The sequence below is a fragment of the Marmota marmota genome, unplaced genomic scaffold (assembly GCF_001458135.2).
Source record: "Marmota marmota marmota unplaced genomic scaffold, marMar, whole genome shotgun sequence".
Lineage (NCBI taxonomy): Eukaryota > Metazoa > Chordata > Mammalia > Rodentia > Sciuridae > Marmota > Marmota marmota.
In genome coordinates, this window is record NW_026000327.1 from 328015 (window position 1) to 354335 (window position 26321).

At 34.3% G+C, this 26321-nt stretch overlaps 1 protein-coding gene across 1 annotated transcript in view; it reads left to right on the forward strand.

Moving 5' to 3' along the window:
* LOC107158722 (probable ubiquitin carboxyl-terminal hydrolase FAF-X) overlaps positions 1–26321 on the forward strand; it is a 119284-nt gene that overhangs the window by 88979 nt on the left and 3984 nt on the right. Inside the window, exons 33-43 of the mRNA XM_048797401.1 lie at positions 9169–9342; positions 14128–14269; positions 16225–16975; positions 17512–17635; positions 18191–18419; positions 18940–19069; positions 21617–21802; positions 22057–22277; positions 22364–22452; positions 25267–25423; positions 25746–25958. Of these exons, the coding sequence (XP_048653358.1) occupies positions 9169–9342; positions 14128–14269; positions 16225–16975; positions 17512–17635; positions 18191–18419; positions 18940–19069; positions 21617–21802; positions 22057–22277; positions 22364–22452; positions 25267–25423; positions 25746–25958 (2416 nt within the window). The remainder of the gene's footprint in view (positions 1–9168; positions 9343–14127; positions 14270–16224; positions 16976–17511; positions 17636–18190; positions 18420–18939; positions 19070–21616; positions 21803–22056; positions 22278–22363; positions 22453–25266; positions 25424–25745; positions 25959–26321) is intronic.

Below are 26321 nucleotides of genomic sequence, written 5' to 3' on the forward strand. Positions count from 1 at the left end.
TTTTTTTTTTTTTTTTTTTTTTTTTTTTTTTTTTTTTTTTTTTTTTTTTTTTTTTTTTTTTTTTTTTTTTTTTTTTTTTTTTTTTTTTTTTTTTGAAGAAGAGTTATGCCAAATTTGCCATGTCCTACACAACCAAGCATGGTACCAGTAAGGGCTGATGGGGGATTAGAAAAGAAAGACTCACAGATGTCAACATAAATAGCTGGGATCAGATGGAGGTGTGCTCTCTGATGGACAAGCAGATCTGAAGAGTTATTCCAGCAATCTTTATTTATATATGACTCATTATCAGGTTAAAGTCTTTGCAAGCATTATTCTTTGTACTCAGGAAAGTTACATAATTAGAAACATCTATGCAGCTTTTCCACAGTTGCAGTGTGCACTGTTAAGAGCTTTATGCTGCTCTCAAGGAGGCCCATTGTTGAAAGTTACTGTTAAGCGGGTAGGTTCAGGAATACCAGAGCTTAAGAAACATTGTGGTTATCTAGCATGAGAATTCTTCTGTACCCTGGAGCTGTGTACCTGAGATCAAGGTCAAAGCTGATAAGACTCTTGCACATAGCCTCTTCAGGTGGGGTATTACCATGCCAACTAGGTATCCTGTGCCCTTGCACAGTCCCACGCAGCAGGTACACCACAGCCATGAAGTCTTCAGAAACCCCCAGTCTCAAGTCACTGCTCTCCTAGTCTCTGTCACCACTCTCCACATCTGTTCCTTTTTTATTTTTTAAATGCAAGTGATGGGTTAAAACTTGGAGTCATTAGATTTCTCCTCAGAAGATTTGGCATCCAAAACTGTATCACAACATATTCCAAAGAGTAAAACCATTTAGATCATTAAGTATTTGTTTAGCAAGCCATGTGTGATCCACAGAGTCAATTTGACTTTCTTGAATATCTTGGCTATGATGGTATAACGTATTAGATCCAGGCTCATTGTTTCCTTACCAAATGCCCATTAAGTGATTTATAATTTTCTCCCAATTCCATTGAGAAGCTGTGACCCAAGTATATCTGCAGTTAGCATGGCAGCCAAGCTTTAAATTTAAATTTAGCCAAGTCAGTAACAAATTGAGCATTTTGTATGCCTTTGGATAAGGATATAGCAGCAGTCATGATAGAGACTAAAGCAGATTATCAAGCTGAATCTCCAGTTATAACAAGACTTAAAGAGCATGCTGGTTTCTCCTATCTGGGAATGAGTCTATTATAAGACTTGAACTCCAGTATCAGAATTCCAGGGCTCTCAAATATTAGCTGTAGTCAAAAATAAACGAAGGTTATTATAACACAAGTATCCCTGACCTCTGTTATCTCATAATGCATTTAGTCACTTTACAGTTTATAACAATTACATAATGATTTTTGTTGTCCTGTTTACTTTCATATTTCTGGAAATTAAAACAGGCCACAACAAGACAATGTTTATTCACAGATCAGGTAGTAGGGAGGCTGTCAAGCCTCTAAAGGTCTCTTTGTATTCCACCACCACTAAAGGTCAGAACATTACTTATAAATTCTCCAGGGATCATAGATTTTTGATTTAGGTGTCCCTCATCAACTCTGTAAGACCAATCCAAAATATATTCATTACTACTATAGACATTATGACATACTGGCCAAGTGTTGGCATACACTATCCATTTAGGAAAGGCACCCAGTTCTATCATTGGGGAGTTCCATTTTTAAAAACATCTTAATATATTTAGTTATATCCCAAGGGCGAGTGAGTTTGGCTATCTTGGCTCCCCATACACTATCATCTTGGAATAGAGCACAAATGGGAGCTTGAAACTTGGCTCTTTGTGCAGATATGTAAGAAGTTTGTACCACTTTAGTGTTAGCGATACTATAGTAACCAGCCTAACCTGTACTGGAGCCATCAATACTGTAAGTGCTTCAGGTATTGGCTGGGTGCATACTATTTTTGGAAAAATAAGACACTCTAGCAAACTGAATAAAGCCTATTATGAGGATAATGATTTTCTACTTGGCAGAAAAATCAACAGAAGCCACTTGTTATAGCCATCCTTATTGGACTGAAAACAGTACTACAATAAGAGAAGGCTCTGTAGAACTGGATTTCTACCTTTACTAAGCTGAGAAACAAGATCATGAAATGGGATTAAAGATGTTTGAGTAAAGAGCAAGATGAAGCCATTTGATAACTCCTAAAGACTACCATATAGCTCCTAAAGGAAAAAACGTGTAGGCTCCTTTGAATTAATTTTAGTAGTTGTGCAATCTTAGTGACAGTTTCAGCCTTTATTAACACCACCTTTGTTTCTGCAGCAAGCTGTTGAGCACAGGCCTGAAAGGATTCCATACATAAAATATCAGAAAAGTGCTCAAATCTGTAGTAGATAATTGTAAGCTAGACCTTAACTATTTAATATCTTTCATTAACTTTTGAAAATCATTGAGAGAACATAAGACATCAGTTCTAATCTGTACATTTTGTTGACAAGTTTTACGTTCTTCAATTAAACTTCCTAAAAAAGGAGAGGTGGTTTTGTACCTTTTCAATGGTAAACACAAGTCCATAGTGACAAAAACACTAAGTGAGCATACATTTGTAAAAGTATACCTGAATCAGGATGGGCCAAAATATGTCATTCATATAATGAATAAATATGCATTAGAGTACTGTTTTTGCACAAGAGCTATTGTTTGAGCTACAAAAAGTTTAACATAAAATAGGACTATTAGCCATACACTGTGGTAACATCTTCCAACAGTATATTTTAGTTGGCTCCTTAAAGTTAATAGATGGAATGCTAAATGTAAAGCACTTACAAGTAGCTGGATGTGAAGGTTTAATGAAAAAACAATCCTTTAAATCTGTAACAGTTAAAGGATAATCAAATGGAATAGCTATGAAAGAAGGATGCTGAGACTAGAGAATCCATCAATTACCAGATTTTTTCCTTAATTACAGAAATTAGAATATTTCAAGGACTGAAAGTAGATTCAGTATGACCAGCTTATAGCTTTTCTTGGTCTACTATATGAGTTGGTTGAAGCTTCCCCCCAGTAAGGGGCCATTGATTAACCTAGATGAGGTCATCTAATGTCCAGTTAGTTTTTCTGCTGTCTTATGGGTCAAAGACATACTCCTAATCATCCTATTGAAAAGATACATCCTAATCATCCTATTGAAAGGATGATTAGAAGTATATCCTAATCCATATTTTTCTTTGAGAAGATTGTGCCACTGGAGAATACCTTCCTTGTTGATTTTTGCTGAATCCTTTGGGAATAAATCTTTGATCAAACATTTGAAAAGTGACCACAGATCTAGGACTCATTAGTAAAAGGACTCGTTACTATATCACAACCCTATAAATGTACTGGCAAACTTTTAAGACTATAATGATTGAAATGTCTCTTGTTTCCTTCTGAGACTTTCCATCGAAGATACTGAGCACTTTGTACAGATTGAGAAATATTATCTAAGCCTTCCAAATTCGTATAGACTCTATGTAAAGACCAATTTTTAGGCCAGTATACTATGGAATAACAGATACATCTGCCACAGGGTCTATAATACCTTGAAATTTTTTTGGTTGTTTATTTTAAGCTCGAATTGAAAGCGTTCTTCCTTACTAATTATTTCCTTACTAATTATCTTTCCTTACTAATTATTCCCAATATGTCTTATCTGATGAGCCAAATTCTTGACCACCTCTAAGTATTTGTGATAGAAATTTTTCTTGTTGATCAATAAGGCAAAAGAAGAAATGGAACTAAATTATTTTCTGGAAGTTCTTGAACGATGGAATTGGTGATTTTTAGTTCTCCTGTAAAATCTGGATCATTACTCCTGGCAGTACTTGAAATCCCTTCACAGTTAGCCTTCTCTGTTCCAATATAAGTCCTACTGTGCCAGAAGGCAAATGGCCATAAATACCAATGGGTGTTGGCCTATTTTGGGTATCAGTACATTCCTGGCAGTAGGGTGGAGGTTTAATTCTGCACATCCTGCTGGGGCCCTGTGTGGAGAGTGGTGACAGAGATTGGGAGACCAGTGTCTGAGATTGGGATTCCTGATAAGTTTACTGCTGTGGATATTTGATGACTCTGAAAGTTTCTGTGCAAAGGCATAGGATGCCCAGTTGCAATGGGAATGTCCTTCATGCTAGAGTCTTATCAACTTCAACCTTATTCTCAGGCACACAGCTCCTAGGAGTGAAGGAGTTTCCTTGCTAAAATAATCACAATGTTTCACCTGTTCCACTTCTCCTTAATCTGCCCTGGAATTAGTAACTTTTAATCAATGGACTTTCTTGAGAACTGCACAATGTTCCTAACATTGCACATTGCAGCTATAGTATGTAGATTGCTGATGTAATTCTTTAGACCTGCTTCTCCATCAGAGAGCAGCACTCTACCTGACCCCAGCTGTTCAATCTTTAAGATCTGTGTTTGTGAATCTTATTTCTTTCAATCTCCCATCGCCCCTCACCAGAACCTGCTAATTTGCCGCACTAATCACAGCAGCCCTATACAGGTCCTAGATGGTGGGAAGAAAGGTTTGGCAGGATTTTGTCTGCTCTGGAGTGAGTGACAGTGTCCCCACAGTTTGACAGGGCCAGGGCTGGCCTGCCTTTTGTTTCCCTTCTGAAGAGGCAGATATTATCCATGTGTATTCATTTGAGATCTGTGTTCATTTGTCCCAGTGTTTACCACTGTGGCAACAAGGACACAGGCCTGGTTTGGCTTTCCTTTGTATTTTGGCCATGTAGCTTTCCTCAGTCTCTGGCTAAATGCCCACTCTGTCCACAAGTAAAATATACCTTTTAGAATTTTTATTCTTCCAAGCTACCAGGTATTTTTTAGGGTTTAGCCAAAGTTACTCTTTGAACATACATGCTCCCAGTTTCAGTACAGAGACATACAAAATCAGTAACCATTTCTTTCTCATTATAACGGTGGATGAGCTCCTGACAGGTTTTCTTAGCATTTTTAACAGCCACTTTAACCACTAAATTGTCAGCATCTGTTTCTTTAATCACTTCACTAATAGCTTGATATAGCTGTACCACAAAATGTGTGTAAGGTTCATCAGGACCCTGTTTAATGTTAGTGCTGCCCGTAGTCTGTTCTCCCTTATTTGGCAACTCTCTCGAGTCTTTTTTCTTTTTTTTCTTTTTCCTTTTTTTTAATATTCATTTTTTAGTTATAGGTGAACACAACATCTTTATTTTATATGTATGTGTTGCTGAGGATCGAACCCAGTGCCTCATGCATGCTAGATAAGTGCTCTCCCTCTGAGCCACAACCCTAGCCCCTCTCTCCAAGTCTTTTTTTTAGCAGCTGCATTTATTTGCAGGTAGACCTGTATATCAGAATTCAGCTGGAGAATTGTGTCAGCAAATTGTCCAGTTCCAATCATCATTTTATAAATGATACTAACATCATAAGCTTGATTCTGTCACCCTTTTTTGTACTAAGTTCTGTCCATTTAGATTTTTTAATCACTCCCTGATAAGCAGATCTTAGCTAGTGTGAGCCAGTCATTGGGAATTAAACTTCATTGGCAAGAGATTCTAATAAGCTCTGTACAAATGGAGCTCTGGGGCCATATATAGAATTTGTACCTTAAGTTTTTTTAAGAGTTTTTAAAGGAATGGGCTCAACAAAGCCTCTGGCTAGAATTATTAGGATCATATCTTCAAAAACAGGATATATATTGGGCTGGGGTTGGGGCTCAGTGATAGAGCATTTGCCTAGTATGTGCAAGGCCCTGGGTTCGATCCTCAGCACCACATATAAATAAATAAATAAAAGGCATTGTGTCTAACTACAAGTAAAAAATAAATATTAAAAAAAAAGAATATATCTAAAATCTCCATTGCTCTCAAATCCCTGTTCTCTTCAATGTCCTTATTAGACTCCTCCCCGGAGCCCCCTTCTATACCTTGAGTATGTCCATCCCACTAAGCCCCACTATCCATTCCTGTTTATTATCAGAAAATGAGAGCTCTGGTGTAACAATTGAGCTCTTCTAACAGAATTACCTCTTTTTTAAAGCATATCTTTAAACACAGAAACATAATGATCCTTTTTTTTTTTTGGATCCTGTATTTCCCTTGTTTTTACATGTGACCCTTAATGGATCCTTACCTCCTTACCTAAAGGATTTTTTTTATCTGATGCATCCTCAGTTATCTAGTTATCTAGTTATTGAATAAAATACACTAAGTGCAGTGGTTCACACCAGTAATCCCAGAAGCTCAGGAAGCTGAGGTAGGAGAATCTCAAATTCAAAGCCAGCTTTAGCAACTTCTGAGCCCCTAAGCAACTCAGAGAAACCTGAGACCCTGTCTTTATAAAAAAGGGATTAGGGATATGTCTCAGTAGTTAAATACTAGGTTCTACAGTGTCTAAACAAAGAAATAAAATATTTAGAAATCAATATAACAAAACTGGCAAAAGATGTCTACAGTGAAAACTATAGAACACTGAAGAAAGAAATTGAAGATTTCAGAATACGGAAAGATCTCTCATGTTCTAGGATAGGCTGAATTGATATTAAAATGGCCATAGTAACATTTTATGATTTATAAAACTATTATTTTGGGGGGGCGGGGGGGGATGCCAGGGATTAAACTCAGGGGGCACTCAACCATTGAGCCTTATCCCCAGCTCTATTTTTTCTTTCTTTTAAAATTTTATATTTAGTTGCTGATGGACCTTTATTTATTTATATGTATTACTAAGAATCAAACCTAGTACCTCACATACGCTTGGCAAGAACTCTGCCACTGAGCCACCCAGCACCATCCCCCCAGCTCTGTGGGTATAAATATAAAACTTAATAGATCCTGATGATACTGTAAATGTTCTATATCTTGACTGTCATAATAGAAACAGACATACCCATGATAATTGTTTACAAGCACATACACAAAAATGGTATAAACTAGACTCAAGAAATCTGAATGTGATTGAAGCTTACACTGGTATCAGTACTGATCCTGATAATTGCAATACATATATAGTTTTGCAAGAACCTGCCAGTGGGGAAACTGGTTAAGAAGTTCACTTTTTGCTCAGATCTGTGGGGAATTGATTCCAAGAGCATTTAGATAATAAATTTTGCAAATTCTTACTACAAATAAATTATGACCTTATGACCTACCTGGTCTATCAGAAAGAAAAGAAAAAGAGTGACTAACATCTGTGAGATAGGAAACGTAAGAATTCTACAGGAGCTACTAACTTGAAGATTTTAGGCTATAATGCAAGGTAGAACATTGACAGAGAAACTAGTGACATTCCTTACTTCTGGAGAGATTGCGTAGAGTTGAGGTAAACTGAAAATATTGTTTATAGTAAAAAAGCTGCAAAAATTAAGTCACCTTTAATTTCTGTTGCGTATTCTGGAGCTAACTATCATTACATGTATGAGAGGGGAAATAGTCTGGTAGGAAAAGAACTACATGAAAGAGTTAGAGGTAACAGTCTTTACAAACTCTTAACAATTATAAAAGCACGATCTGAAACGATGAACTACATCTCAGATGCAACTCAGAAAATCTTAGTTTTAAGTTTGGGTGGGGGTTCTGTTTAGTTTTCATTTAAAACAACCTCCCTAAGCTACCCATACTGCCTGCCTCCCTTAGACTCCTAGAAAAATCTACTTATCTGGACAACAAATAAGTAGTTGACAGGAATTAATGATAGAAGTGTCTGACTACAAAAGCTAATATTAGGACTTATGTTGTAATATTGTTTGGTGGTTGAATAACTTCTACCATTGTAAAATTTAACATCCTGTTTCCCGCAAGAATGGTCTTTTTTTTTTTTTTTTGAGAAAGAAAGGGGGTCTCTCTTAAGTTGCTTTTAGCACCTTGTTTTTGCTGAGGCTGGCTTTGAACTCGCAATTCTCCTGCCTCTGGGATTGTAGGCATGCACCATCACACCCATTTTAGTCTATATAAATTTAAAATGAATTTTTAGTGTAGTGAAATCTTTTTAAATTGTGAAAATTCACCCTGATGTGGATGAATAAGACAATGTAGCTTAATGGCAAATTCAGAAAATTGCCATACATTTGCTAAAAATAATACATTCTCCAGGTGTGGTATGAATAATGTTAAAGTAGATATTCTTGGTACTTTCCACTACATCATCTGTTTTGCCAATAGTAGTTCTTATTTTGGTGGTGGTTGTGATTGTTTGGTATTACTAGGGAATTGAACCGACTATGCTACATCAACCAAGCCTTTGGGGTTTTTTAAGTTATTTTTTATTTTATTTTATTTCGATATAGATATTAACGTCCTCCCCTCCTCCCCCCTCCTTCTTCTTCTTTAGTCTTTGTTGGACACATACCTTTATTTTATTTTTGCTGAGGATTGAACCCAGCATCTCACACATGCTAGGCAAGCGCTGTACTACTGAGCCACAATCCCAGCCCTCTTCTCAATACTTTGAGAAAAGGTCTCACTAAGTTTCCAAGGCTAACGTCAAATCTGTAAGCCTTGTGAATATCTGAGATCCCAAGCATGTGCCACAATATCTCATTTTGTGTGTACACAGTTGATATTTAATTTTCTCAGAACTGATTCACATAAAATGTAGAATCACTTATAGTATTGAAAATACATTTATTCTAACAAAATGGTCAACTTTTTCTTTTTCCTTTTTTTATTTTTTAGTTGTATATTTTATGTGGTGCTGAGAATCGAACACAGTGACTCTCACACATGCTAAGCAAATGCCCTAGCCCTTTCTTTTTCTCTTTTCACTTGGAAAAATGCTTTAGGGATAAAGTGTTATGACTATTTTACTGAATCACACAAAGAATAAACACAGAATTGTGAGGAAAAATAACTCTAGTATCGTCATATGTTGGGTTTCTCTGACTTGAAAATGATACTACTTGAATTAAAAAATATATGAAATACTGTATCTCATAAAACAAATATTCTATCATCAATCTGAGTTACACCAAGAGTTTTACAATAATTCATTAACTCTGCAATTATTTTTATTATGAGCTTTATTTCCAATATCTTTACTATAAAATTTGCATTGGTTTATTTTATCTTCCCTTATGTAAAGAATAAACTTTTAGATTATGTTTCTGTCATCGTTATTTTGTTATGAAGATGAAATTTTGGGACTCTTATTCCTTGTTTTATTCCATTTATTTAATAGGCTTTGGGGGGAACCTGTTAATCTTCGTGAGCAGCATGATGCCTTAGAATTTTTTAATTCTTTGGTGGATAGTTTGGATGAAGCTTTAAAAGCTTTAGGACATCCAGCTATGTTGAGTAAAGTCCTAGGAGGTTCCTTTGCTGATCAGAAGATCTGCCAAGGCTGTCCACATAGGTAAGTTGCTGTGTTTTCAGTGTGTGCATATTGGTCTTTTTTAACAGTGTAAATAAAATTTTCACTTGTATTTTGGAGTATACTAATTATTGCCAAATGCCTAGGACTGTGAAGGATTTATATGCGTTTGCAATTTCCCACATTTTTATTGAATTTTCTCCCAAGGAATATTTTTAGTGTTTCATTATTTCCTCATGCATTCTTACCCTTGCTCTGTCATCCCAACACGTAAAATGGTATTTTAGGAAAGCCTACAAATACTGTTGTAAAAGACCTTCTTTGTTCTAATATAATTTACTGTTGAAATATATTAATGTGTCTTCTAAGTATATTTTTAAGTCATCATCAGTTCTTGTTCTTGAAATATTTCAGGTATATTTTCATATCAAATGATTTAGTAGGAAGGACTATATTTTGGCTTTGATATAATCAAAAAGGAAATTTTAGGTTCCTAATGAAAAGAAAAAGCCATTGGTTTAGTTCAGAAAGGTCGTTAATGGATGATTATCATTTGAATGTTTTACTTCAAAACTTGTACTTGATGTAATGTTGATTTGAAATTTTTTCTCACCAAAATACTATAATATTTTCAGTGGTACATGGTGGCACACACCTATAATTCCAGCTCCTCAGGAGACTAAGGCAGAAGAGTCACAAGTTCAAAGCCAGCCTCAACAACTCAGAAAGACCTTGTGTCTAAAGAAAATACAAAAGAGGGCTGGATATGTGGCTCAGTGGTTAAGCACCCCAAGGTTCAATTCCTGGTACCAAAAAAGAAAAAAGAAAATTTTCTCAACCATGTTAAATATAAACATTTAGTAAAGCAGGTCCTTTTGAAGGTAAGAACTAATATAGCAAAAAGTGATAACTACATAAAGGAAATTTTTTCATCATTTCATAGTGCTGTTCACTCACAAGTTGAGAGGCATTCATTTCACTTAGCCAACTTTCAGTCCTTTGAAAACTTTTACATAATTTTAGAAATACAAGTATATCACTTTTTGATAACCTGTTTCTTTTAGTCTTCAGTTTTTCATCTTTTAAAAGTAATTGGAAATTAATACTTTATTCTGTTTAGTCAAAATATCCAAAATTCAAAAGTACACATGCTCTCTAAACTTCTTGTTAGATATATATACAAGTCCCAAGTTGTCTTATATTAAAGGGCATTGTGGTTTTAGAATATTTTAATTTTTCTGGAATATATATATATTGTTCAGGATTTCTTTTTTTTCTTCTTATGAAGGCAGATAGCTGATCATACAGCAATTTGCATAACTCATTTATGTAAGTGATTTTATTTTTGTTTCTATCCTGTTTCTCCTGACTAAAAGTTTATAAATATTAAGGTCTGTGACCTAAATATATCTCCTGTACTTTACTCATCTCTTTTTGATAAATGAATTTAATGGTTGAGAATGTATTCTTCCTATCTCATATTCTGATTTTATCATATGTGTCATCACAAATTTTGGGTCACTGTTGTAAAATATTACCAGAGTTTGGACTGCTGACTCATTCTCATGTTATTTAATCTGGACTTCTTTTTATAACTAGAACCATATACTAGAAGCAATATAGACTATATTGTTTGAACTTGTTAGAAAAGCTTCTTGTACAAAAATTGAAAAACACTTAAAAATTCACCCTTAGTAATAATAGTAGTCTAAAACGACTTTTTAAGAAACATGAAAGCAGCTGGAGATGTAGCTCAGTTCTAGAATGTCCCTGGGTTCAATTCCCACTACCAAACAAACAAACAAAAAGTCTAGAATAACCATGTTCCGAACTTGATGAGTCTTAAACTTATCATGAATTCTGTTTGAACAGCTTGTCTTGCATAAGTCCATTTGTGCCAGGTGGATGGGGTATGTTGCAGAAAAGTCAAAGATAAGTCCCTGGAGACAGAATGGGAGGTACATGATTTGTTGGGGGAAATTTACAAGAGATTAGTGTCTGCTCCAAAAAGTGTGACAGTTGACAGCACCTCTCTTCTCATGGTACAGTGATAGCCAACTGGCCACGTGACTCAGCCTTTCCAGATTGCCTTCAGTTCCAATCTAGGATGGGAACTTTATATATATGTAGATATATATGTTTTTGTATGTTATTCTGCAGAAGCAGTGGCATCATCAGCATTAGCTAAGGTTAGTTTAGCTTAAGTTTGTTTATATGACCAGTCTTTCAAGGAGCAGCTCTCCTGGTATACATCTTGCCCTGGTTCCCAGTGTGCACAAAAGCAAGCCAGTGTTCTTCAAAATAATATATGTCTTTTTTTTTTTTTTTTCTAGACAAGGCTCTTGTTATTGTTCTTAGAATTTTGGAAACAGAAAGGGAACACTTGGAGACAAGTGTTTTACTATCTTCCTCTGCTTTAGGGATGATACAACAGAAATACAGGAAACAGTGAGGCTAGACAAACCTCATTTCAAATGACCTCATAAATGAAATCAAAATTGTCTACCAGCTTTCTCTCACCCTAGTTTCATTATCTTTTCTTACTCTTTTGTGTTTCATTTCATGTTCAGTATGCTTTTATCATTGTTTTAGAATATACTCCTCCTGCTTTAACAAAAAATATTTTAAAAGTTTGCTATCAACAGTGTGCCATTTCTCTTAATTCCCTCAAAAGGACATGTCAGTGATTGTCCTCTACCATCTAGATTTGTATCAGTGCATTCCATGACAGTCATACCATTACAGTAGAATCACCTAAACATTGTATCAGAGTAGGTCCCTGAGTAACTGTCACATTGCTATATGATTTCCCCCTGGCCACAAAAGATTATTGTTATTCTAATAAAACTTTTTTTCCCCCTTGCATCAAAACTAGTTATCATGGAGACAAACTTCTTCCAGCTTGTGTTACAGAAGAGACTGCCCAACGCAAGGCCCAGCTACAGTGATTTGACCACTGCAACAACATTCTTGTCAGAACTTATTCCTAAATCTATGTTCACTTCTGCAAATCCCCTCCTTTTGCTCACATCACCTGACAGCTCCCAGTGAAGTCACTGCCCAGGATATAGAAAGAGAGAGGAAAGATCTCTTAGACAAGAGGTGCATTTGGGGTCTTCCAGAGTTGTAGCTGTGCACATTGTTCTAAGTGCTACCCAACTGGGAACACAAAGCATCCTGACATCCTCACTAAACATTTCTTGAGCATTATAGGATTTTCTTGATAACTTCCAGCTGACTTTATTCCACAGTCCTCTGAAGGATTGTGGGACCTACTTGGTGCCGCCTACACACACACACACACACACACACACACACCCTTAACAGATAAGAAAATTAGACCTGCAATATTCCTTAACCAAATTTAGATTCTTCTGAGCCTTTTTTTTAATCAGACCCCACCTTGGGCTTCTGTATCCAGTTTTAGTATACATTCTGCTAAGTCAAGTATAGATAGAACCCCCTTGCTTGACATCTGAGCCAGTACTGTATACTTCACCTTTGATGCCTAAGCCTGTTTTATCAAGAGACTTGTTAAGCCACTTTAGCAACAGTGCCCCATTCTTTAGGTCTCATTTTAGTAATTTTCTATTTCCACACTCCATGGTTCTACAGTTGTCTTGTTCTTATACTCAGAGTTGAACTTGATCTCTCCCCTTTGTGATACAGCCCTCATTACATTTTCTTTGACAAGGTCACAGGTTAAATGATTACCAAGTCTGTCTGGTTTATAAGTGGTAGAAATTTCAAATGCTCTGGCTATGCAACATGTGTTCATGAACATAAAACCAAAAGGCAGCATTGCCCCTCTGTTGTATTCTTCTGGCAGCTTTGGGCTTAAAAGGCTGTTTCTGCCTTCCAGTGTTCTGGCATCTTGTCTCTTCAGACTCCCATACTCATCCTCATCCTCCCCAAAATTATATTCCCATTTGTCATAAGCAACATCTTCCCACAGAACCTCACTCATGAAATTTCATCTTAGTAGAACCTTCCAATCTTATTTGGTGATATAATCTCTTTTCTCAGACATATCTTCTTCTAGGAAAAATCTGGAAGGTTTCAGAAACATCAGTTTACAATTTGTTTTCAGAAACATCTATTTACAATTTGCTTTAAAAAGATGTCCTTTGAGCTTCAGCTGTCCTCTGTGCTGTAGTCAACCACAGGAATCAAGCTGGAGCCCATGTGACTAGGATATAGTCTTTGCTTAGCAAGCAGAGGTCCTGTATTTGATATCCAACACTCCCTGTACTGGAATCCAGATAGATGCACTTCCAAAAACAAAAGCAGCACTGGACCCTTCAGCATCCCCTGGTACTGAACCCAGGACACCGCCTAGGAGGATGAAAAAGCTGGACAGCGACAGACACAGCCTGGAAGAGATAGAACAAGAGGGCCTGGATGACAGTGTGCTTTCCATCCCACGTTAGGGGGAAGCTCAAACTTTGTAGCTCCAGTTTCCTTCTTTAAAGGGAGCATAGAGATGTATCTTCGTTTTGTTTTTGTTTTGTAGTGCTAGGGATTGAACCCAATGTTTCGTGCATGCAAGGTAAGCCCTCTACCAAGCCACATCCCTAGCTCTTTAGCCAGCCCTCTAGCATGTATTTAATTAATGTGAAGATAAGCATAAAAGAATCAAATAGTGTTCGGTACAAAATAAAATGACTAATAAAAGATAATTCCTACTTATTAATAACATTGTATGACTGATTGATTTGACATTATGCAGTAAGTACTGCAAAATTATTTTTCATCACCTCAACTAAAGATGACTGTTAGAAATGTAAAGAATAATCCTTTTGATCATTTTTTAAATAACACCTTTAGATACGAATGTGAAGAATCTTTTACAACTTTGAATGTTGACGTTAGAAATCACCAAAATCTTCTTGATTCTTTGGAACAGTATATCAAAGGAGATTTATTGGAAGGTGCAAATGCATATCGTTGTGAAAAATGTGATAAAAAGGTAAGTATTGGCTGGGATTGTGGCTTAGTTGTCAAGCACTTGCCTAGCATGTGTGAGGCACTGGGTTCAATTCTCAGCACCACATACCAATAAATAAATAAAATTCAAAAAATTCATCAACGATTCATAATTTTTTTTAAGGTAAGTATTGTACAATTTTCAAAATAATGATTACGTTGCTAGAACTGGGAAAATTCAGAGGTGCTTGTCCTCAATCTCAAAATTTGATAACCGCTCCATTTCTACTTAAGTATTATGGTTAGAAGAGCCACAATACTTTTTTTTTTTTAAGACATTTTTAGTTTTCAGTGGACACAACATCTTTCTTTCTTTCTCTCTCTCTCTCTCTCTCTCTCTCTCTCTCTCTCTCTTTCTTTCTTTCTTTCTTTCGTTTATTTTTAAGTGGTGCTGAGGGTTGAACCCAGCATCCCGCACATACCAGGCGAGCGCGTTACTGCTTGAGCCACATCCCCAGCCCCACAATAATTCTTTTAAAGCTGTGTCAGCAAAAGAATATTGTAAAAGATATCATGTTTTTATGTACTTTAACAAGATTGTTTTCATCTCTGCTCTGAAATAGGTCACTGTTGAACTTAAACCTAAAGAGTTAATGCTAAAAATATTATGTTACATTCTAAATTACCCTTCTATTTCTGAAATTTTACTAATTTCATCTTGTTGCAATAGAATTTTTAAAGCTGCTTGAAGTTGATCAACCAGATCAATTGATTTTTAGACTCAGCCAACTAGTTTTATTTTTGAAAACTCTGTATAATAAATGATAACATGTTTTTAAAAATACATTGCAGTAAGTGACAGATAAGTCTTTTTCTCAGCTGTCATGCTTTCTCATCTCCAAGTTGCCTGTATTGTTTTGACTTTAAACATTAATTGGGTTATATTTTATAAAGCCATATTGCCTATTTACCCACAACTCTGACAGTCAGTTTCTTCATATTTTTGGCTATCTTTAATTTGCAATTTTTTTTTCTTCTTTTTCATTTTGGGACTGGAAATTTAATCCAGGGGAGCTTTATACTGAACTGCGTCCCCAGCCCTTTTGGCTTTTTATTTTGAGACACTAAATTGCTGAAGGCCTTGCTAATTTGTTGAGGCTAGCATCAAACTTGGGATCCTCCTGTCTCAGCCAAGTCACTGGAATTACCTGTGTATGCCATTAAACTTGGCTTAATCTGCATTCTTTAAAGTAATAGTACTTTTTTCAAAGGCTAATAAGGATTAAAGCCATTAATACATGAATAGCTGTGTATTACATGACTTATAAGTCATGTAATAATTGCTGTTATCATTACTTACAGCAATTCTGCTTATTAGTATAAAAGTAAATATTAAAGTGATTATTAGAGGGGCTGGGGTTGTAGCTTAGTGGTAGATCACTTGCATTGCATGTTTGAGGAACTGAGTTTGAAACTCAGCACCACATAAAAATAAATAAAAATATTGTGTCCACATACAACTAAAAAATATATATTAAAAAAAGTAATCATTAGAAAACAATAGAGGGGCTGGGGATGTGGCTCAAGCGGTAGCGCGCTGACCTGGCATGCGTGTGACCCAGGTTCGATCCTCAGCACCACATACAAACAAAGATGTTGTGTCTGCTGAAAACTGAAAAATAAATACCAAAAAGTTATAAATAAATATTAAAAAATTCTCTCTCTCTCTCTCTCTCTCTCTCTCTCTCTCTCTCTCTCTCTTAAAAAAAAATAATAATAATAGCACCAGGTAGCCAATAGTGTTTTACTTACTAGTTTTTGCAAATTGTAAAAAACTGAGGTTATTTACATGTTTTTAGGCTTGGTAAACATTATTTAAAAATTATTCTATAATTGCCCTGTGTTATTTTGGTAATGAAATATTGTGAAAATATCATGTTTTTATGTAGTTTTACAGATTCTTTCCATCTTTGCATTTATATTGTTTACTAATTGCAGGTTGATACAGTAAAACGCTTGCTAATCAAAAAATTGCCTCCTGTTCTTGCTATCCAATTGAAACGATTTGACTATGATTGGGAGAGAGAATGTGCAATCAAATTCAATGATTATTTTGAATTTCCCCGAGAACTGGATATGGAACCTTACACAGTAGCAGGTGTTGCAAAGCTGGAAGGCGATAACATAAACTCAGAGAGTCAGTTGATTGGACAGAAGGAGCAGTCAGAAAGTGAGAATACAAGAAACACAAAATACAGACTTGTAGGTGTGCTTGTACACAGTGGTCAAGCAAGCGGTGGACATTATTATTCTTACATCATTCAAAGGAATGGTAAAGATGGTGAGAGAGATCACTGGTATAAATTTGATGATGGAGATGTAACAGAATGTAAAATGGATGATGATGAAGAAATGAAGAATCAATGCTTTGGTGGAGAATACATGGAAGAAGTATTTGATCATATGATGAAGCGTATGTCATACAGACGGCAGAAACGGTGGTGGAATGCTTATATACTTTTTTATGAGCGAATGGACACAGTTGATGAAGATGATAAGATGATAAGATACATTTCAGAGTTATCTGTCACTAGATCCCATCAGATTATTATGTCACCAGCCATTGAGAAAAGCGTATGGAAACAAAATGTGCAGTTTATGCATAATCGAATGCAGTATAGTTTAGAATATTTTCAGTTTGTGAAAAAATTGCTTACATGTAATGCTCTTTACTTAAATCCTGCTCCAGGTAAGTTTCTTGAAATTAGTTTCTTATTAAAAAATAATTCTTAACTTATTTTTAGAATTTCTTGTCAGACATCAATCTCTCTTTAAATATTTTCTTCATTTTCTTTATTTTTTTTAATATTCCTGTTAACCTTAATTCATGTGAACGTATCAGCATTTTCAGTTCAAGCTATTTTTAAATTAAAATTTTAAAATATCTTACCTTTGAAAAGTGAGACTTTAAGGTCTGGGGCTGTAGCTCAATAGTAGAGCAACTGCCTCACATGTATCAGGAACTGGGTTCCAATCATCAGCACCACGTAAAAATAAATAAAAATATGTCCATCTATAGCTAAAAAAAATATTTTTTAAAAAAAGTGAGGCTTTGTGTTGGAGAAAGTAGAGGTGCTTTTATTTACTGAAACAATTATTTTGACTCAAGCATTTGTTTGATTTTTAAAGACGTGTTTTAGTGAGGTATTAAAATAATCACTAAGCATTACTCCTGGAACCTGAAAATAAAGTCTGTTTGATTGCATGTGCACTGTTTATTTAAAGGACAAGATTACTTGTTACCTGAAGCAGAAGAAATAACTATGATTAGCATTCAACTTGCTGCTAGATTCCTCTTTACCACTGGATTTCATACCAAGAAAATAGTTCGTGGCCCTGCCAGTGACTGGTACATGGCTTTAGATTTCGTTCATATTGTACTTGAATTTATTTAGTATACTGATTTATTTTTTTATAATATGGGTCTTTTAGTTCAAGATACAATGATGCTAAGAAAAATCTTATTAAAAATGTCTAATCTAAATATGCCATATTACTGAAAATGTGGTTTTCTTTTGTTAATTTGTTTTATATCTTCAGTATTGTTCATCATGAAAATATTAAGTTTATCTTCACTAAGTAAAATTCTTGCTTAGCATTAAAAAGGTAGATATTTAAATTGCTATATTCTTCAGTTGTTGCTGATTTTAATAGTATAGAGGAGTTTTTATTATAGGTCCTTGATTTAACAACTCTTTCAGCATCATTCACGTTAAAAGATGAAAATATTTGCAGAGACTCCTGAATTCATTTTGTAACATGGAAATAGATAGTCATCTGGTTTCATATTTGTACTATAACCAGTCATGATCATTATTTGGTCCAGAGAACCCTTTGTCTTTGTTATAGCAACCAAAATAAGCATATTAATAAAAATTCATAATCATAGATGTTTCTATTTTAGGTATGATGCTTTGTGCATTCTTCTTCGTCACAGCAAGAATGTTCGTTTTTGGTTTGCTCATAATGTTCTTTTTAATGTATCAAATCGTTTCTCTGAATACCTTCTGGAGTGCCCTAGTGCAGAAGTGAGGGGTGTGTTTGCAAAACTTATAGTATTTATTGCACATTTTTCCTTGCAAGATGGTTCTTCTCCTTCACCTTTTGCATCGCCAGGGACACATTGTAGTCAGGTAACTGCATACTTTCTTTCTAATTAAATACTTGAAAGTAAGTTTTTCTTTAAACAGGTGTAAAGAAGCATATTTATGTGCCTGTGTATGACATATTTACCATGCAGAAATGTGTCTAAACATAAATGTTATGATACTGTGGTTCCTAAAAATTATTTTATGATAGTGAAAATAGTGATCATTAATCTGAAAAGATGAAGAGAAGTTTCTATGAGTCACTTGTAGTTATTTAGCAAATTTTAAGGCCTGTATGCTGATTTATAATAACATAATTAATAATTACAAAATTTGTTAAGTATCTTGAATGCAAAAATTATAACACGCATTTTTATCTTTACAATTTAAACATTATAAAGGATCTTTATTGCAGTTCTTTTTTCTCACAAAGCAATTATATTTAATAATTTATTTCATGAAACTTTTACAGTATTTATGAACATGGTTCTTTTTATGCAAATAAAACTATACAGTTTATATATGCTGTTGCTGATAAAAATAACTGATAGTTTATTATTCATAGAAATCTGATAACTTGAGCTTGAGTGACCACTTACTAAAAGCAGTATTAAATCTCCTGAGAAGGGAAGTTTCAGAACATGGACGTCATTTACAACAATATTTCAATTTGTTTGTAATGTATGCCAATTTAGGTAAGAACTTTTCATAACTTTCAATTTGTTTTATATTTATATATTAAATGAAAAAAAGATTTTAATCAGATGATGAGATGGAATTTGCTTGAGTGTGGCTGTCTGCAAATTTGTATAAGTTTTGAAGTTTGTTTTTCTGTTTTTTAGTTGTCGAATGGACCTTTATATTTTATTTATTTATATGAAGTGCTGAGAATAGAACCCAGTGCTTCTCACATGTTAGGCAAGCACTCTACCATTGAGCTACACCTCTAGACTATAACGTTTTAAATGAAATTTCTCATCTTCTATTATAAAATAACTTAAGCACTTAACCCTTTTGTCCCTAACAGTCTTTAAGGTCAGATTCTATGTCTGATTTATGTTTACATCTCCTAATACTGCTTTTTTGAAAAATATTAACTACCCAGGCCACATCCCACACCAACTGAAAATCCTTAGAGTTAGGGTAAGGTATTACTGGTTTATAAAAGTATCTTCAATAGTTGTGAACTTGTCATGTTTAGAAATCACTTCCTCATAAATAAGGTTTAGGAATGAGATAAACATCATCATTCTAGATGGCACAACTCTATACCGTGTACAACTAGAGAAATGAAAGTTATGTTCCATTTGTATACAATGAATCGAAATGCATTTTGCTATCATTTATAATTAGAACAAGTTGGGTTTTTTTAATATTTATTTTTTGGTTAGACACAATACCTTTATTTTGTTTATTTATTTATTTTTATATGGTGTTGAGGATCGAATCCAGGGCCTCGCGCATGCCAGGCAAGCACTCTACCGCTGAGCCACAACCCCAGATCAGAACAAGTTTTTTTTAAAAAATTGTAAATCACAAATTAAAAAAAAAATTTTAAAAATCATATCCTCAAGAATTGAAGTAGTAAGCCAAACACTTTGACACATGTCTAATTATCCAGCAAACCAGTAAGGTAAAGCAGGAAAATCACAAGTTGAAGGCTAGCCTGGGCAACTTTACAAGGTCATGTGTCCAAATAAAATTTTAAAAGGTATAAGAATGTTGCTTGGTGGCAAACCACCTGGGTTTAATCATCAGTACTAGGCAGTTGGTACTTTCATACAACCATGCATGAAGTCTTTACGAAGTTTTTATTTCAAATGTAAAAATATCCAGGCCGAGCACTCAAAAAACTTATATTCTGTACAGCTATCATTTTAAATATTCCCTGTTCATAAGCCACACATCATGGTCTATAATAAAATCTAATTGTAGTTTCACCTGCCAGGAATACTTTGATATCTTAATGTTAAGTGCATAGGACCAGACATGTTTTAGGGTTTCATTTCTTGGTTTGACAAAAATGAAGTGATATGTTTGTAATACATTGTGTAATATCCACAGTACCCTGTGGCCAAATATATTAATATTTTTGTGATGAATAATGAATATTCACATTCACAGTAAGGGTGGTGTGTGCTTAAATAGCCTATTTCCCTTAAAAAGGTTATATTTTATCAGAAAATGAATTACAGTGCCAATTCAAAAAAATTCAAAAAATGATAAACCATGTGGAAAATAGTACAGAGGTTCCTCAAAATACAACTGATCTCATCCCAGAAACTCCAGTGTTGAGACAGAAGGGTTGCAAGTTCTAAACCAACCTCAGCAACTTAGACCCTGACTGACTCAAAATAAAAAGATGTGGGGATGTAACTCAGTATATGTGTATATGGGCACATGCAAGAATTACTACTAAGGTAGTTAGCTGTTAATCCTTCTGTGTACTAGGTGTGATCCCATAATCCTGCTACTGGTTATGCCCAACTTTAAAAAAAAAAAAACAGTATGTCAAATCTATAGTTCTCTTAAAGCATTGTTCATAAACAGATATTATGTAAAGTGTGGTGTATAACAACAAATACACAAACAGTGGAATACAGACATAAAAAAAAGAATGAAATGGTCATTTGTAATAAAATGGATGAAAATGGAGAATAACATGTTATGTGAAATTAACAAGACTCAAAGAGACAACAAGCTTCACATGATCTCACTCAGATATATATTCTTAAAAGCTGGTAAGGAAGAAGATCAAGGAAAAATAGTGTTATGAAGGGGAACCTAAATATTTGAGACCTCTTTTAGCTTCAGGCATCAAAGGTTAAGATAAAAACAAAATGTACATCCATATTAGAAAATAAGAAATGTAGAAACAACAAATATAGGCATTTTATACCCCAAGCACTTAGCTTAGATAAACAGATTGGAAATTTAGTTTCTGACTTTCCTTAGGAGGATGAGAAGTGCTAGAGAATTTAGGTTAGACCATTCTAACCTCTCTAAGATGCTAGAAAGTACATTTTCCTGAGTACCTCTATAATTGGAATGCCAGAGCTGTTGTCATTTCACAGTGATAATATTTAATCTTAATTTTCTACATTCTTTCTATATTGCTACATTCTAAACAGACGATAGCTGTAGTTATAAAATTATGAGAAGCTATGATAATTACCTTTTAATTACTTAATCCCTGTCCTTCCTAATATTTTTTAACACCTTATTTGTACCCTTTTTCATAGGTATTGCGGAAAAGACACAGCTTCTGAAATTGAACGTACCTGCCACCTTTATGCTTGTATCTTTAGATGAAGGACCAGGTCCTCCAATCAAATATCAATATGCTGAATTAGGCAAATTATACTCAGTAGTGTCTCAGCTGATACGCTGTTGCAGTGTTTCATCAAGAACCCAGTCTTCAATCAATGGTAAAGTAGAATGTTCCATTCTTTATAGTAGTTTTAAAATAATGTTCGTTATGAACACTTCTTGACTGAAAGTAATTCTCAAGATTAATTTTTACAATTTTACATTTTATTATCTTGTAATATGTGGTCTTGTGAGTTTTGTTACTATGCCTAGGAGGCTTAAGTTCAGAGTTATTTTTTTGAAATAATAAATTTAGTATTATGATTTTGTGGACAAGTCTGTTGGCTTTTCATTAATGTCAAATCTTTCCTAGGTAATCCCCCCCTTCCCAACCCTTTTGGTGATGCTAATTTATCACAACCTATAATGCCAATTCAGCAGAATGTGGCAGATATTTTATTTGTGAGAATAAGTTATGTGAAGAAAATTATTGAAGACTGCAGTAACTCAGAGGAGACCATTAAGTTACTTCGGTTCTGCTCCTGGGAGAATCCTAAGTTCTCATCTGCTGTTCTCAGTGAACTTCTCTGGCAGGTTAAATAAATATTAACTTTCGTTTGTATGTAATTTATTCATACTCCTTTAAGTATTTATATTTACTATGTTTTACCTATTTTTAGGTTGCCTATTCATATACTTATGAACTTCGGCCATATTTGGATCTACTTTTGCAAATTTTACTGATTGAGGATTCCTGGCAGACTCACAGGTGGATACTCTTGCTACCAGCATTAATTATCTCTCCCAAGTTGTAGAAATAAGTGCAAATGCCAGTTAGCAAATATGGTTTCAGTTTTGGGAGCTCTTTCAGTGTCTTGAGAATGGGGGTTGAACTCTGGGTCTTTTTTCTATTCTGGAAGTGCTGTTTATGCCCCTGAACAAGACAGAAGTATTATAGCTCAGTCCAGCCCCATGATAGTTCCTTCCATGCCTAGTCTTTTGAGGAACTTCCATACTGATTTCCACAGTGATTATACTAATTTACAATCCCAGCAATAGTGTAAAAGTGTTCCTTTTAATCCATATCCTCCCAGCATTTATTACTGTGTGTATTCTTGCTGTCATTATTTCCTGAGCTGTAGGGGTCCTATTGAGAGAGTTGCCTGTTTCTCTATGCTGGAGTATTGACCCTGCATTTCTTCTGAGAGTTGTTTAGTTTCTAGTCTTAATATTTGTGTCTTTGACCCATTTTTAGTTGATTTGAAAACCAGTTTCCTAACACCTTTGTTTAAAAGTCCTTTTCTTTAATGTTTGTTTTTTGGCTGCTTTATGAAGGATCAAATGATTGTATCTGAGTGAGTTTGTATCTGTCTTCTATTTTGTGCCATACCATCCATTTTTAATTACTATACCTCTGTATTATAATTTGAAATCAGTTTTTGTGAGGCCTCTAGCATTTTTTTTAATTTGTTTGTTTGTTTTTACTGAGTTGCTTTGACTCTTCTGGGTCTTTTATTTCAAATGAATTTGGATCTTCTGGGTCTTTTATTATTTCAAATGAATTTTGAGACATTTTTCCCCCCTAGTTCTGTGAGGAATGTTGTTAATATTTTGATGGGGATTACACTTGATCAGTATATTGCCTTTTGGTAGTATGGCCATTTTACCATATTGATTCTGCCAGTCAATGAACATGGGAGATCTTTCCATCTTCTTCAGTCTTCCTTCTTCAATATTCTAAAATTTTTATTACAGAGATTTTCATCTCTTTGGTTAGATTTTTCCTGGGTTTTGTGTTTTTGTGTTTTTGGTTCTTGGTTTTGGTTGATTTTGTTTTGAGGGTGTTAGGGATTTTGTGGGGTTTTTTGTTTTGTTTGTTTGAGACTATTGTAAATGGATTGATTTTCTGATTTCTTTGTTGATGTTCAAAGTCATTGTTGGTATGTAAGAAAGCTAATAATTTTTGTATGTTGATTTTATAACTTGCTACTTTGCTGATTTGTTTATTAGCTTTGGCAGTCTGGTAGAGATTTTTGGATATTCTAAATATAAGACAATATAATGTAATATAATATTATCCACATACTTACTGTGGTACCAAAAAGTAAATAAAAACTAAATTATTTTGGAAAATAGTAAACTTTCATCTTCAAAATCAATAGAAAATGCATGAAGTATTGCTTGAACTGTTGTGCATAAATAACATTTATTTTATTTAATTAACAGTATTCATGAGGTATTAGAAATCATTTGCTATGTCCAGAAACATAAAGGTAATATTGGTCAAAATTACACATGAAAGCATTTGTCATACCAGGGTAAGTGACACACACCAGTGATCCCAGTAGCTGGGCAAGCTGAGGCAGGAGGATTGCTAGTTCAAGGCCAACCTCAGCAACTCAGTGAGACACTGTCTCTGAATAATGCAAAAAAAGGGCTGGGATTGTGGCTCTGGTTAACCATGCCTGGCTTCAATTCCTAGTACCAAAAATAAAGAAAAAATTTGACAAAAAATATTAAGAATCACGTCATTATTAAGACCAAATGATAAAATAGAATATAGTATTACTACAAGTATCTTAAGAAACCTTGTTTTTGGTGTTTTGTGGTACTAGGAATTTAACCTAGGGGTACTCTACCCCTCAACTATATTTATAGTCTTCATTTTTTGTTGTTTGTTTTTTGAGACTGGATCTCAGTAAGTTACCAAGGCTGGGCTGTCTCGGCTTCATTGGGATTACAGGCATTTACCACTGCACATTGAACATGTTATTTTTTTTGTCTGAAAGAAATTATATTTGAAAGTTGAATTTTCCAAATAAAGATACATACTGTGAATATCTTGGCTAAAAAGGAAAATTGTCTTTTTATTAGAATCTAATGATTTCTACTAAGATACAAGTGTATAAAATCGAATTTTTTTCTGTTTACTTTCTGTCCAGGTAATGACTCCAAAGAAAGTGTGCTTTTGCGTATAATTAATTTTTTAAATTACTATTGAGGAGAGTCATAATTGCCCAAAGTTTTCTATAGCAGTTTAGAAATTAAATGATGTAATAGATCATTACTAAATCAAATTCTGCCATTGTCAGTGGAAAAAAATCTGCTTTACCTATTATATATGTATTAAAGATTGGTTTAATGTATCAAATTTTTACACTTTTTTCAGTCAGTGGATTGTAACTTTAAATTCTGAAATATAGTCTTACAAAAATGAGCCAACTAATCAGTTATTCTCACCTGAAGTATTCTTAAAGAAATGTGATTTAACTAATAAAAATAGTGGACTATTGCCCTTAACTCACTTTTACACTTAAATTTATTATAAAAAAGGATTAGCAACTGGGTTTAGTCACTAGTATTGAAAAAAAAAATGTTTAATGTAACAGAATGAGCTCCACGACTTTTTAATTCTATAATGTTGACAAAGCTATTTAACCTCTCTGGACTTTTTTCCTTCTGTTAAATAAGTTTATTGATACTATTCATTTAGGAAATTGGATTATATCATATACTGAATAGTGACTAGAAAGCACCTAAAATTTATTTATATCTGGGTTTTTTTGTTTTGTTTTGTTTTTAGAATTCACAATGCACTTAAAGGAATTCCAAATGACCGTGATGGGCTGTTTGATACAATCCAGCGCTCTAAGAATCACTATCAAAAAAGAGCATATCAGTGTATAAAGTGTATGGTAGCTCTCTTTAACAGTTGTCCTGTTGCTTACCAAATTTTACAGGTAAGAATTCTTTCAACCCGGGCAAGGTTGTATAGGAGAATCACCAGTTCAAAGCCAGCCTTAGCAATTTTGCAAGGCCCTAAAATAAAGGTCTGGGGATATGGCTCAGTTGATAACCCCTTCTGGTTCAATCCCTAGTACCAAAAAAAAAAACAAAGAATTATTCATTATAAATTGGTATAATGCCAAATCCACATTTTAAAAGATAATAATTATGAAAATTTGGGAATTGCCATTTTAACTTGATTTTGAAAAATTAGTTTCAATAAGTTGAATTTATTTATTTATTTATTTATTTATTTATTTATTTATTTATTTTAAGGGTAATGGAGACCTTAAGAGAAAGTGGACCTGGGCAGTGGAGTGGCTTGGAGATGAACTTGAAAGAAGACCATATACTGGCAATCCTCAGTACACTTACAACAATTGGTCTCCACCAGTACAAAGCAATGAGACCTCAAATGGTTATTTTTTAGAAAGGTCACATAGTGCTAGAGTGACAGTTACAAAAGCTTGTGAACTTTGTCCAGAAGAGGTAAAAAATGACAATAGAATGGAAGGTGGAAAAAAAGTGATTTTATTTTTTTTTTTTTTTAGTTTAGTATTTATGTATTAACAATTGGTAATTGTGGTTTTATTTGTTTTAATGGTTAGCATTAATTACTGACTTACTCTTAACATTTGGAAGACTTTCACCACCCCTTTGTTTTTCTTATCAATTATTATATCTTGGGCACAGTGGTTCACACCTATAATTCCAGGGACTGAGGAGGCTGAGGCAAAAAGGATCACAAGTTCAAGACCAATCTCAGTAACTCATCAAGACCCTATGTCAAAAATTAAAAATTTTTAAGCACTCTTGGGTTAAGTTCCAAAAAGAAATCTGCCACCGGGTGTG